This window comes from Portunus trituberculatus, chromosome 19 (genome assembly GCF_017591435.1).
Source record: "Portunus trituberculatus isolate SZX2019 chromosome 19, ASM1759143v1, whole genome shotgun sequence".
NCBI lineage: Eukaryota > Metazoa > Arthropoda > Malacostraca > Decapoda > Portunidae > Portunus > Portunus trituberculatus.
Window position 1 is genome coordinate 10809027 of NC_059273.1, and position 14411 is coordinate 10823437.

General features: G+C 47.8%; 1 protein-coding gene across 9 annotated transcripts in view; it reads right to left on the minus strand.

Annotated features, from left to right (window-relative positions):
- Positions 1 to 14411, minus strand: part of LOC123506358 (MAP7 domain-containing protein 1-like) — a 290206-nt gene that overhangs the window by 56778 nt on the left and 219017 nt on the right. Inside the window, exon 1 of one of the 9 annotated variants that reach the window (XM_045258390.1) lies at positions 4307 to 5183. The exons of 7 other annotated variants lie outside the window; for them this stretch is intronic. In XM_045258390.1, coding sequence (XP_045114325.1) covers positions 4307 to 4634 — 328 coding nt within the window. In that variant the 5' untranslated portion in view covers positions 4635 to 5183. Of the gene's footprint in view, positions 1 to 4306; positions 5184 to 14411 lie in introns of those variants that run through there. One more of the 9 variants, XM_045258398.1, reaches the window with a different exon arrangement.

The window sequence follows — 14411 nt, forward strand, 5'->3', positions numbered from 1 at the left end:
CAAGAAGACGTGGGGAAAGATGGGAATTGACTTAAGAGGGAAAAAGAATGAGAAGTGAGTTGAAATGAGGAAAATGAGACGTAGTGAGGAAAAAGTCTTGTTCTCTCACCACGACTGTTTTGAGGCCACAAGGATGCCTGGTAGTGTTTTCATCATTACTTTCATCTTTTCCCTTGCTTTCCTACTAATGGTGCTGGAAAAATCCCTTCAGTACTGGAACACATTTTTATCATGAACTGTTGGTGAGATTAGCCGATTTTATTGACATCAGGAAGGGTCTATGGAGGTCAGAAGATTAATGGCTAGAGTCTTCACTATCTTAATCTCCACATAAGTTTCCGAAGGTGTATAAAATCCCTAAATAGTAAGCAGAATGAATATTAAAACGCCATCATGGTACTGAACGGGTTAATAAAATAAAGCAAACTCTAAAAAAAAACTCTCTCATGACTATTTTCAAAGACCGAAGAGATAATCAGTCGGCTTCTCATTAATGTATTTCTTTGGCAAACTAATGATGCTGAATAATCATCAAAACCATCAGTAAAATTACCAAATAAAACCTTTGAAAACCCTTGTAACTTCAGAGCGAGACAATGAAACACGGTCGAGACGAGAAACGCTGGAGAATACGATCCGAGATGAGATGAAATGACGTGAGATGAGACGAGATGAGGCGAGGCGGGACGAGGCGAAGCGAAGCGAGGCGAGGCGGCATAACTCAGAGTACAAACACTTCACTTTGAATTAAATTTTGGCAGAGCGGCAGCGGTGGATCTGAAAAGGCTTATACTTGCTGTTTGATCAGGGAGGTGTGGGGTCATGTCGGGGGAGGGGGAGGAGAGTAGAGAGGTGGAAGGTCAAGTCAGGTCAGGTCAAGCAGTAAAAAGTAAAAGATGGAGAACGAAGAGAAAGAGAAAGATAGAAAAAAAGAAGGGGGAAGGAGACGTGGAAGAACGAAATAGAGAAAAGGAGAAAGAGAAAGCAAAGAATGAATGAGGAGAAACAGGAAAAGTTATAAAAAAGAATGAGAAGAAAAGGAATGAGGAAAAAAACAGGAATAAAGGGTTATACTTGCTGTCTGATCAGGGAGGTAACGGCGGGGGGTCATATCTGTGGTGGGAGGGGGAAGGAGAGTTGAGAGGCAGAAGGTTAGGTTAGGTCAAGTCAGGTTAGGTTAGGTCAAACAGCACCGAGAAGTTAAAAAAGATAAAGGATGAAGAGAGAGAGAGAGAGAGAGAGAGAGAGAGAGAGAGAGAGAGAGAGAGAGAGAGAGAGAGAGAGAGAGAGAGAGAGAGAGAGAGAGAGAGAGAGAGAGAGAGAGAGAGAGAGAGAGAGAGAGAGAGAGAGAGAGAGAGAGAGATGGGGAAGAACGAGATAGAGAAAGGTAGGAAGGAATAAGGAGAAACATGAAAGCTAGTAGGAAGAAGAGGAAGGGAGGGCCATAAGGAGGCGCTGACGTAGGGACATCAAGAGGCAGAGGAGGAAAAAAAAGAAGAAAACAAGAGGAACTGAAAGAACAGAAGGGCAAAGAAGAGAGGAGGAGGAACAGAAAGAGGAACACAAGGATGAAAAAAAGGAAAAAAAAAGTACACGAGGATATAATGAGAAGATGAGGGAGAGGAGGAGGAAGAAGGAAGAGGAAGTGATAACAATAGGAAATATGAAGGAAGAGAGGAAGAAGAGACAACTAAACAGAATAATGAGAAGAATAAGAATAAGATAAGAATGGAGAAGGACAGGAGAGAAGGGAAGAAGAGAAGAAAAGAGGAAGAGGGGAGGAGAGAAAGGGAGAAAGAGAAGGCATCCGGTAAGAGTGAACTAGGGCAAGAAAGACGAAAAAAGGGGAACGATAAATGGGAAGGAAGGGGAGAGAAGGAGAGGGAATGAGTGAATACAGGAAGGATGACTGAGTGAGGATAAAGAAAAGAAAAAAAGAAAAGAGGGAAACTAAACAATAAGAAAGGGTGAGAATAAAGAAAAGGGGAAAAGAAGCAATAGTAAAGAAACAAAAAGGGGAAATTAAGATGAAGGAAAATAAGAAAAGGAAACAAAGGATAAAAATGCAAAAATAAGTGAATACAGGAAAGAAACAAAGGGGAAACAGAAAAGGGAAGGAAGGGGAAGAACAGAGGATGGGAGAAAGAGAGGGGAAGGTGAGGGGAAAGTGCGTTCACGTCCCGAACAAGACATAAACAAAGTTAACGTAGCTTAGAAGAAGCTTTAAGGCAACAGTGACGGAGTTAAAGCGAGCACACGAGGGGAGGCACCTTAAAGAGGACCGTTCGTGAGGGGAGAGGGGAAGGGGATCGAGGGGAAGCTGGCAGGGGAGAGGGAAGAGAGGGAAGGGGACGCGAGGACGGGGAGAGGGAATGGGGGAAGAAGGCAAGAGGGGAATTGGAGAGGGAAGCAAGGAGGGGAGTGGGTGAGGGGAAAGGAGCCAGGGAACGAGAGGAGAGGAGAGGAGAGGAGGAGAGGGGAGAGGGGGAAATGTCCGTAAAAAAGAGAAACAGAAAGCCAGTTCAGAATTAATGCCACACCTTAAAACGCCTAAAATAAACCCATGGCAGTAATGTAAGTATTAAGTTTTAACCCAACATTAGCATACAAACTGCACACATGGATTACACCAACGTAAGATAGTCCACCTTAAAATATGCTCCGTTTTCTCTACCCATACTGTACGTGGCCAGAGAAAACGTACCTAGATTGTACCCGTTTTCTCTCACGCCACGACCTAGGGACAACTGCAGCATTTCTGAGGGCCTGCCAAACGTCCCCCCCCCCTCACTCTCTCTCTCTCTCTGGGTTATAACTTTAAAGGCTTGGTAATAACTGTGTGTATAGAATTTTCCGTAGTTTTAATTCCATGAGAGGAGAAAGAAGAGGAAGGGGAGACGGAAGGGGAGAAAGGGGAGGAAGAAAAGCAGGGTAAAAAGGGAAGGGAGGAGGGCTTTTGGGGAGAGAGGGAGTGTGAGATGAGTGTTACAATATAAGAGGGCAGGAATAGTAGTTAATTACGCGGTTATTGTTCCATAAAGCTGCTGTGTGGGTGATTTATGAGTCAATTATTTCCAGAACGAGTGAACTGTACAACAACAAGAACGACGACAATAACAAAAAACAATACTAATATCACGTCGTCCTTTTCAGCCCTCATTATCCCAGTAAGGAGTGTCGGCAGTGTGTGTCGGTGGGCGGGGCTGGTGTGTGACGCGCAGTGTGACGGAAGGCGGAGTGGCAGGGCGAGGTGACGGATGAGACAGGAAGGCGGCGGGAGATGACAACTAAATCTATAATGGAGAGGATGAAGAGGACACGTGGAGGTATTCATGTGTCACGCTACGCTGAGGAGGAGGAGGAGGAGGAGGAGGAGGAGGAGGGGGAAGAGGGATTTGTGGGCGGTGTGACAAATATGGGAGTGACGCAGCAGGGGCGGGTGCAGCGACAGGGCCGCCAGCAGCATCCCCCCCACCAGCATGAGGAAGCGAGGGTCCGCCGGGACGCCGCGAGTACCCATGCCCCGCTGTGACCCAAGTGTTGCCAGACCAGGAGGGAGTGGCATGGCGGGCCGGGATGGGGCGGGATAGGCATCAGCTGACTGGAATCAATATGGCTGCCGTAGTCATGCGTGGAGCTGCAATGGAGTGCTGTGACGCACCATGCTGTCAGTGCACACACACACACACACACACACACACACACACACACACACACACACACACACACACACACACACACACACACACACACACACACCGCTACTCTATTTTTGTTCCAGGCTTCAACTGACAAGACCGACAAGAGCACAGCCCCAAAGACCCCAAAAGGCCGCCCGCCTGTGACGCAACACACCGACACGCCACGGCAGCGGCGCCCACGACAGGCGCACTGCTGTGCTGGCCTACGCCCGCCACGAAATACGTGTGTGTGTGTGTGTGTGTGTGTGTGTGTGTGTGTGTGGGGGCGAGGGTCCGGAAGGTTTCAATATGAACTTAAAGTGGTAGGCAGCAGCGGCAGCAGCAGCAGCAGGTCGCTATCCCATACGCCCCACACTCCCTCCCTGCCAGTGATGACGGCCTCACGCAGACCAGTGCTAGAGGTGTGGCGCGCCGATGGCAACACCATACTACTGACGGCTGTGGCCACGTGCCCTTAGTTGCCACAAGGCCGCCACGCAGCGAAGCCCGTCATTCCTTACTACAAGAGCCGCCAGCGCCCTCCCGCGCCTCATAAACAGCTACGAGATGGCAGTGGCAGCTCCTGTCTGGCAAACATGCTGTGGTGCAGAAGTGGCCGTTCTTACCATATGGTCTGGCTCGTCTCCTGGGCGGAGCGTAGGAATGAGCGGGAGGCGTGGTGCTGCGCCCGGTGGGAGCAGATCTTTTCGGTCTCCGCGCTCTGGTCCGCACAGGGGAGGTAGGAGGTGCCGTGCGCACCAGACCACGGTATAGCGGCGGCGTGGAGGAGGAGGCCCGAATGGCGGCAGCAGTGGGCGGCGTGGCGCGCCACCAGGGGTCGTACAGCTCCCGCTCGTGGCTCCAGAAGGAGGCCGTGGAGGCCGACGATAACGAGTCCTCATTCGCCTCTTCCTCAGCCTCCGAGATGTCCGCCAGGCATGGGCCCCGGTACATGGCCTCCGGCCCTGGGTCTGCCGGGTCTGCCAGGGCTGCCCCAGGGGTGGTCACCACACGTCCTTTCGAGGCTGGTCTCGCTAACAGTCCCTCCGCGCGCCAGCATCACTGCGCGGCTCACCTTCCCGATCACTCACACTTGAAGCTGCTCACCCTCAGCCTCGCGTCTCTCCCCACACCATGGCCCGCCTGCCGCCTGCCTGCCTCAAGTCCTCGCCCAGAGGTCCACCATGGCACGTGGCGGGGCGAAGGGCGCGCGTTCAGGCCCACGCCTCACCAGAGCACGGCGGAAGTCCGTCTCCGGGACATTCCTGTAGCGTGACACACTTATGGCAGCAGCGGGCGGGCTGGACACCCAGTTTTCCACACTGTTCCTTACATCACCTCCGCCAAACGACAGAACTTCCTTAGCCAACACCACACGTGTCCTCACGCCTTGGGCAGCCCAGCTGACGGGGAGGCAAGCCAGGCTATACTGAGCTAAAGATCTCCTGAGTCTGGCGTGAGGACACAGGCGTCAACACTCATCAGCCACTGTCTCCGGTAATGTGACGGTCCGTCTGCTGGGATGCCGGCTGCTGGAAACACAGGATACCGGTGACCACCACCACAAGAGAGAGAGAGAGAGAGAGAGAGAGAGAGAGAGAGAGAGAGAGAGAGAGAGAGAGAGAGAGAGAGAGAGAGAGAGAGAGAGAGAGAGAGAGAGAGAGAGAGAGAGAGAGAGAGAGAGAGAGAGAGAGAGAGAGAGAGAGAGAGAGAGAGAGAGAGAGAGAGAGAGAGAGAGAGAGAGAGAGAGAGAGAGAGAGAGAGAGAGAGAGAGAGAGAGAGAGAGAGAGAGAGAGAGAGAGAGAGAGAGAGAGAGAGAGAGAGAGAGAGAGAGAGACAGGAAGAGACACCGGGACACAGCCTCTACACCTTTGTCCCTACAGGTGTTCTGGCGTGTGTGTATCAGACCGGGAGAGGAGGCGCGGCGCCACGCGAGGCGGTGCCATCCTTTTCATTACCGTATCACTTCCCCCTCCCTTCCCTCCCGGCACTCGAGCAGCCTAACAGGGAATCATAGAAGCAGAACAGACTCACCTGCACCCCAGCGCCACACGTGCCTTTTCACACACCTGACTATTCCCCTGACTTACCCATGATACTTTTCTTCCCCCACCCACTCACATCACCGTCCCTCCCCAACATCAACCCTCCCCACCTCCCCCATAACATTTTAGCCTCCACCCTCCCTCCCTCCCTCCATCAAAGATCAGCCTGTGATACGCCAAGTCGTGGAAATGCAAAGGATAAATCGGTTTCATTTAATAATCGAGGTTAGAATAACAGACACACACACACACACGAGGAGGAGGAGGAAAAGGAGGAGGAGCTGCTTGATCACAACGAGCGTCAAGGAAGATGAGGAGGAAGGAGGAGGAAGAGGAGCAGGAGGAGGAAGATCAAGAAAGAGACAACAAATGAGAAAAAAGGGAGAAGACAAGGAGAGAGGAGGCAAATAAGATAATAAGGATAAGGATCTGACTGAAGATGAAAAGGGAGAAAACGAGGAGTAAGAGCAAGAGTAGGAGTAGGACTGGGAATAAGAGTAGGAGTAGGAGGAAGGAAAAGAAGTGAAGTAGGGACGGCCGTGTGAGCATCGCGCAAAACCAAACTTTAAGTGCACACCGCTGGACGCCGCTAGAACATGGACTTAAAGGGGAAGAGAGGCGACGGAGGAGGAGGAGGAGGAGGAGGAGGAGGAGGAGGAGGAGGAGGAGGAGAAAAAAGGAGGAGGAGGAGGAGGAGGAGGAGGAGGAGGAGGAGGAGAAGGAAAAAGGAGAAGATAGGTTTCCACATGGTTAAAGACACGACAAATCTTCCTTAATTACTCAAAAACGAAAAGTCTTAATAATTTTCAAAAGTATCGATTATTAAAAAAAAAAAAAAAAAAAACACACACACACACACACACACACACACACACACACACACACACACACACACACACACGTTCAAACTTCCCTTCACAACGAGGCAAAAACGAGGTTGTTAATGTATCGAAAAATGCCCAATATTCATGAATGCATTATTATGTAAATCTAATTGGCAGGTGTATGCAAAACAATTGGCTTTGGCTTATGTTACCTGTGTTGATGTGTTACCTGCAGCCAGACTGTCACGATTACAGGTATTGAAGGTGAAAACCCACATAACCACTGATAATTGTACAGGATCAGCCTCGTTTAAATATGCACAATGCTAAGTTTATCTATTTATTTATTTATCTCTTCATTTATCTATTTATTCATAACTCGAGAAAGAGACACTAGAGACAGAGACAGAAACAGAGACGGAGGGAGAGCGAGAGAGAGAAAGGAAAAATATAAAAATAACAAATAACAAACAAGATAAAGAGAGAAAAGGAAAAGAAGTCCAGTTAAGTTGTTGCTTCAAAGGAAAATAAAAAGAAAAAGTTAAACCAAACACGAGTGCATTATGGCAATTAAGAAACACACACACACACACACACACACACACACACACACACACACACACACACACACACACACACACACACACACACACTGCAGGCAGCAATAACCAGGTGTAAGATCGTTATTGGAGGCAAAACAGCAAGTCGTTAGCGCTTTTAGGAGGAGGAGGAGGAGGAGGAGGAGGAGGAGGAGGAGGAGGAGGAGGAGGAGGAGGAGGAGGAGGAGGAGGAGGAGGAGGAGGAGGAGGAGGAGGAGGAGGAGGAGGAGGAGAAGGAGAAGGAGGAGGAGAAGGAGAAGGAGAAGGAGAAGGAGAAGGAGGAGGAGACATATGCTCGATAAACTAAATTGATCTTCACTGCACTCTGCTCACGTCACGTCACGTCACGCCCCGCCATGCTTTGCCCCGCCCAGTGACTGACTTCTGTGTAAGGATTGGCTTCTTTATATGCCCCGCTCCGCCCCGTCCCGCCCCGCCCCGCCCCGTCCTTATAATTCTAATACAAACACACACACACACACACACACACACACACACACACACACACACACACACACACACACACACACACACTCTCTCTCTCTCTCTCTCTCACCACAATTTTCAAAGGAGAGATTGAGTAAGTACAGTTGTCAAGTGCTTTTCCTGATAATAATACGGAAGTGTTGTTAATTTGTCACTACTGTAGCTAAAACAGCCTTCAAAACTCGCGTACCTTCAAAAATATTGACACTGAAGGCCAGATGTGTTGTAGGATAAGTTTTTTTTTTCTCCCCCATGAATACATTCCCATACCCATTCCAATCCCATTATCTTATCCTATCTTATCTACCATTCCCCATCACCTATATTCACTCCATCCCATTATTTTATCCTATCTTATCTACCATCCTCTTATCAGTCATATCCAACCCATACCATTATCTTATCCTATTTTATCTACCATTCCCCATCACCTATATTCACTCCATCCCATTATCTTGTCCTATCTTATCCACCATTTCCCTTCACCCATATTCATTCCACCCCATTATCTTATCCTATCTTATCCACCATTTCCCTTCACCCATATCCAGCCGAGACAACCATATATTCACCACTCCCTAACTCCTCCTCCTCCTCCTCCTCCTCCTCCTCCTAATCCTCCTTTTTAACCTATTTCGCTCTGTATCGCTTCTTATGTTGTCACGTTTTCTGTCTTCCATCACACATTTGGTCTACTTTCACGCCAAAGCTTCGGATTGGATAGTGGGTGGCTAGTCTTTGCTACGGCTCCACTCCTGTCTTCGCCCCAGCCCCGCCCCGCCCTAGCCCCGCCCCATCCAATCCCAGCCCCGCAGCTAATAGAGGGTTTTGGGGTTCAAGGGAGCTCTTTCCACGGGGCTTAAGGATACCTGTTTGTTTTGTTAACGAGCTGGGGAGTGAAGCCTTGCCTACGGTTATGTCCTCCTCCTCCTCTTCTTCTTCTTCTTTCTCCTCCTCCTCCTCCTCCTCCACCATCTTCTCCTTACCTTACATACTCTTCCTGTTCTCCTTTTTCTTCTTCTTTATTTCTATTTTATTTATTTTTTATTTTTGTCTTATCTCCTCTTCTTTGCTTTATTTTCTATATTGGTTCATTTTTTCGTATTTTCTTTTTCTTTTGTTTTCTTTTACAATCTTCATAATTTTACTTTCTTTATCTTCGTCCTCTAAACTTTTACTCTTTCCTCGTCTTTCTTTTCCTAACTTTCTACTTTTCTTCCGGTTTGTTAACAATCTCTCTCTCTCTCTGCTATCTCCCCATCTCCAACTTTCCTCCCACTCCTCCTTCACTATCACTCCTCCATTCTCCACTACGTAATGACCAAACTATCGACCTCATCTCCTCCTCCTCCTCTTCTTCTTCTTCTTCCTGCCCTACCTTCTGTTTCCTCTTCCTTCTTCACAATCCGTCATCGCCTTTGCTTCCTCCTTCCTCCAGTTCGTACCCTACCTCGCATCTTTCTTTATTTCCTCCTCCTCCTCCATTTATCTCATCTCCTTTGTTTCCTTCCTCTTGTTCGTACCCTATCATGGCCCTTTATCATTTTCTCTTCTTGCCTCTTCTTTCAATTCATCTTTCTTTCCTCCTCCTCCTCCTCCTCCTCCTCCTCCTCCTCTTCTTCATTCTTTTCTGCGTGCCTGACTCTTCTATACGCGGCTTATTTCCTTCAGCACTCTTCTCCTCCTCCTCCTCCTCCTCCTCCTCCTCCTCCTCCTCCTCCTTCCTCTTCTCACCTATTTGTTATATTCATGGTATCCCTTTCGTTATGGAGAATGATGATGATGATGATTAGGAGGAGAAGGAGGAGGAGATGAATCACATAAGAGCTAAAATAATATGAACCTTTACAATTCTGGAACTCTGATATCTGATTCAATGACAGGAGGAGGAGGAGGAGGAGGAGGAGGAGGAGGAGGAGGAGGAGGAGGAGGAGGAGGAGGATATACTATCATACTATACCGTAATACAAAGAAGGAGGCTACAAGAATAGCAGAGAGAGAGAGAGAGAGAGAGAGAGAGAGAGAGAGAGAGAGAGAGAGAGAGAGAGAGAGAGAGAGAGAGAGAGAGAGAGAGAGAGAGAGAGAGAGAGAACAAGATATAAAGGCAGACTGAAGGGAGGAAAGAATGAAACAATGAGAGGAAAAAAGGGAGAAGAACGGAGGAATGGAGGAAGCAGAGAAGAGGAAGACCTGTGGAGGAGAGAAAGAGAGAATGGAAGAGGGGAATTCTGGGTAAACATTTGTCCTTTTATTGCCCCGACAAGAGAATATGACATGAAACAAAGAGGAAAAGAAGGAACAGAGAGCAAATGTCGAATGTTCTGCCTTGTTTTGAAAATGTTACATATGTATAAAAAGAAGAAGAAGAAGAAGAAGAAGAAGAAGAAGAAGAAGAAGAAGAAGAAGAAGAAGAAGAAGAAGAAGAAGAAGAAAAGAAGAAGAAGAAGGTAGTTTAATGATGATAATGAAAAAAATGAAATGAAGGAAAAGAGGAAAAAGATAAGTAGTAGTAGTAGTAGTAGTAGTAGTAGTAGTAGTAGTAGTAGTAGAAAAGAGAAAATGATGAAGAAGAGGAGGAGGAGGAGGAGGAGGAGGAGGAGGAGGAGGAGGAGGAGGAGGAGGAGGAGAAGGAGGAGCGAAGAAAACGTGAGCAAAGAAAATGTAACTAGAGATTCAAGGATGACCACACGAATGAGGTTGCCAACACGACCAGAGGGACTCAATACTCCTCCTCCTCCTCCTCCTCTTCCAATTTTCCACTCTCCAGAAACTTCAAGAGTCACGCTCCTAACATATCATACTAACTTCTTCCTCTTTTTCTTCTTTCTTCTTTTCTCTTTTCCTTTATTGCCAATTATCCTGTTCATCGTTTTCCTAATAATTTTTTCACTTTTCTTCTTTCCTTCTTTCCTCTTCCTCTTCCCTCTTTCCCTCTCCCTTCTTCCTCATTGCTAAGTATTCTCTTCATCTCCGCCTCTTTCATCTTCATCTTCCTCTTCCTCCTCCATCCCTTCTTCAGTCTTCCTCCTCCTCCTCCTCCTCCTCTTCCTCTTTCCTCGTTGTTCAGTCTCCTCCTCGTGTCTCATTTTCACTTTCCTCTTTCTCATTTTCCTTCTCTTCTTCTCCCTTTCTCTGTTTCCCATCATTATTATTCTCTCCTCCTCCTCCCTTCTCCTTCTCCTCCACCGAACGACAGCATAATCCAGACATCCTATCTCCACACCACCTCCTCATCTCCTCCTTTATCTCCACTTCCTCCTTCCCAGTACGAGCGTCTGAATGGAGGAGGAGGAGGAGGAGGAGGAGGAGGAGGAGGAGGAGGAGGAGGAGGAGGAGGAGGAGGAGGAGGAGGAGGAGGAGGTGGACACTAAATCAAGGAGAAATGGAGAGGTAATACCAGTGTCTAAATTGTGTAGTCTTCCACATCTCCTCCACCACCACCTCCTCCTCCTCCACTCATCTCCACCAATGCAAGGAAGGAAAGACTCATTACCATCGTGCTTGGGTTGAAAAAAAGTTAGATTGGTCATGTTAGTTTTTAATCAGGTCTCTCTCTCTCTCTCTCTCTCTCTCTCTCTCTCTCTCACTGCATCACCACAGTCTACCCTCACCATTACCACTACCGCTATCCCCATTCTCTCTCTCTCTCTCTCTCTCTCTCTCTCTCTCTCTCTCTCCTAAAACCCATCTAATCTTCCAACTCCACCTCCCCGCCATTGCAACACGGTAGTCCACTCTCACTTCCCTTTCCTCCCCCATCCCTTCCCCTCACCCTCCTCATCTTCTTCCTCCTCCTCCTCCTCTTCTTCTTCCTCGTCCTCGTCCTCCTCCTCTTCCTCCTTATTCTTGATTATCTCACTGCGCCTTGTTACAGGTATTCTCTTATATTGCTAACACATGCTTCCTCCTCCTCCTCCTCCTCCTCCTCCTCCTCCTCCTCCTCCTCCTCCTCTTCCTCCTCCTCCTCCTCTCTCTACGACCATATTCTCACATGTTTCTCCTCTTATTATTTCAATGTCCTCCTTTATTGGAACTTTAACTCTCACGTACATGCAAGCTAGATCTCTCTCTCTCTCTCTCTCTCTCTCTCTCTCTCTCTCTATCTGGTTTCCACTCATTATATAAACTCCCCTTCCTTCCCTCACGGCTACTCTGTCCCATACACACTGCCACTCCCTACAACAGACAGACAGACAGACAGACAGACAGACAGACACAGGTAGGTAAGTAAATATATAATTTCACTGCCCATAACTAGAAAATGACAGAGGAAGAAATGAGACAGGATAAATACACGGAAAGTGGGATGGAAAAGGGAGAAATTGACGGGGAGAGGTGGTAGAAGGAAGGGATTGACGGGAAGAAGCAGGGCAGCGGACAGAATGGCGGGAAGAGAAGAAAGGAGAGAAAGAGAGGAACTGGCAAAAAAAAAAAAAAAAAAAAAAAAAAAATAGTGAGAGGTGGGAGAATAATAAGTGAAGGGAAAAGGTTAGAAAGGAAGAAACGTGGGAGAGAAGAATAACTAACGGGAAGAGGAGGGAGAGGGAAGAAATGACGGGAAGAAGTGACGAGAAAGGATTGGAGGAGAGGAAAATTGGAGGAAATAAATTGACAGGATGAGATTTAATGAGATAATATCAATTTTGCCCCTAATCTAATGTCTCATCATAATATTCCTCCACTGCAGAGACTTCCACCCCTCTTCCATCTCCCCCACACACCTGCAACTATTTCCCTCCCTTCCATTCCCCCCTACCCCCTTTTTCCACATCTCTACAGCCCCTCAGGGAAAAATAATCACTACTTGCTATTTCCACTTAGGTTAATTCCCCTTCCATTTCTTCCACCTTCTTTCCTTCCACATTTAAAGGTACTGAATATTTCTTCTCTCTCTCTCTCTCTCTCTCTCTCTCTCTCTCTTCCACTTCCACTAACGCTTCCACTTGTAATTCCACACGTACTATTATACCATCTTCCACTACCACCTCCATCTGCTCTTCCATTCATCCATTCCATCTCCACTTCCTTCTCTTCCACTAGTCTAGTATCTCCACTTCACTCCCTTCCACATATACTACCACCTTCTGTTCCATACCTTCCACTTCTCCATCACCTCCACCTCCATACTCTCCCTTCCTTCCACATTCCTCTTCCATTTTCCATCACCTCCACCTCGATACCCTCAATATTAACGAGTACATCCACTTCCCTTCCTTCCACATTCCTTACTCCTTCCACATGTAACCTGCCACTTCCATTTCAACTCCTACCTGCACTCCACCTTCTTTCCTTCCACATTTACGATCACCCGCACTTTACTACTCCCTTCCCTCCCACCACCCCATCACCCCCACCATCACTCCCAAAGTCCTTCTCAGCCCTTCCCTGCCAGTCCCAAGCCCCAAGTTTATCGTAAAGCAGCGGCCACAATCTCATTTGGCGAAGCGCTGGCCGGGTGTCACTGGCGGGGCTGCTTGGCTCATGTTACCTGGGGAACGCACACACCTGGGGGAAGCCGAGTGATACCTGACCTTCCTACATCCCCAGCTTTTCTTCCTCTCCTTCCTCCCTTCCCCACATATCCTTCCTTCCTTCTTTCTTTCCTTCCTGTCCTTATAATCCTGCAGGAACTCCTGTTTGTGTGTTTTCTTATATGTTTATTCTATGTCTTACTTTATTTTTGTTTTTCCTTCTTCTTTTCCTTGTGTCTCTTTACCTCTCCTCCTCCTTTTCCTCTTCCTCCTCCTCCTCTTCTTCCTATTTCTTTCCCCTTTTCAATCCTCCTTCTCAACCTAATTTTCCTCCTAATCCTTCTCCTCCTCCACCGTCTAATCCTCTTCATTATCTCCCTAGTCCAAACCTCCTTCCTTTGCGTGATATCCACCCCTTCCTTTCTCTGCCCATCCCCCAACCCCTCCTCTTCCCCTTCCTCTTCCCTTCTCTGCCTCCTCTTTGCTTGCTGACCGTGTAGAGGCAACAACACTTAAACCCTCCCAACGTCCTCCTCCTCCTCTTCCTCCTCCATGCATAGTATTGCAGTGCATGGACGGCAATGGGCTGTGTGCTTTTAGTGGTATGTCCTTCTTCTTCTTCTTCTTCTTCTTCTTCTTCTTCTTCTTCTTCTTCTTCTTCTTCTTCTTCTTCTTCTTCTTCTTCTTCTTCTTCTTCTTCTCCTCCTCCTCCTCCTCCTCCTCCTCCTCCTCCTCCTCCTCCTCCTCCTCCTCCTCCTCCTCCTCCTCCTCTTCCTCCGGCTGTGGTCTGTCCTCCCCTTGAATCATGTCGCGCCAAGCTGATTATTATTTCTCTCTCTCTCTCTCTCTCTCTCTCTCTCTCTCTCTCTCTCTCTCTCTCTCTCTCTCTCTCTGTGCTTTCATTCAGATTTGATTCTCTCCACTGTTTACTCTTCTGCTCTTTCGTCCTCCTCTCTTCGTGTCTACTTTTTTAATTCCTCTTTTTCTTCTTCCTCTCCTTTGTTCTCTTACTTTCTTTCTTCCTCCATCCTCCATTCGGTATCCAATTTTTAAAGGCTCTTCTTTCCTCTTAAATTTTCCTTCTGCTGACAGCTCGTGAGAATATATGATGGAGGAGGAGGAGAAGGAGGAGGATAACAAGAAAAAGAAAAAAACATTAGTGAAAAAACAGGTAAAGAGAGGAGGAGGAGGAGGAGGAAGAGTTAGTCATGACCACGCCCCTGGAAGCAATCTCCTGATTGTCAAACTACTACTATTCCTCCTCCTCCCCTTTACATCTCCACTCCCCTCTCCCCTCTCCCCTCCC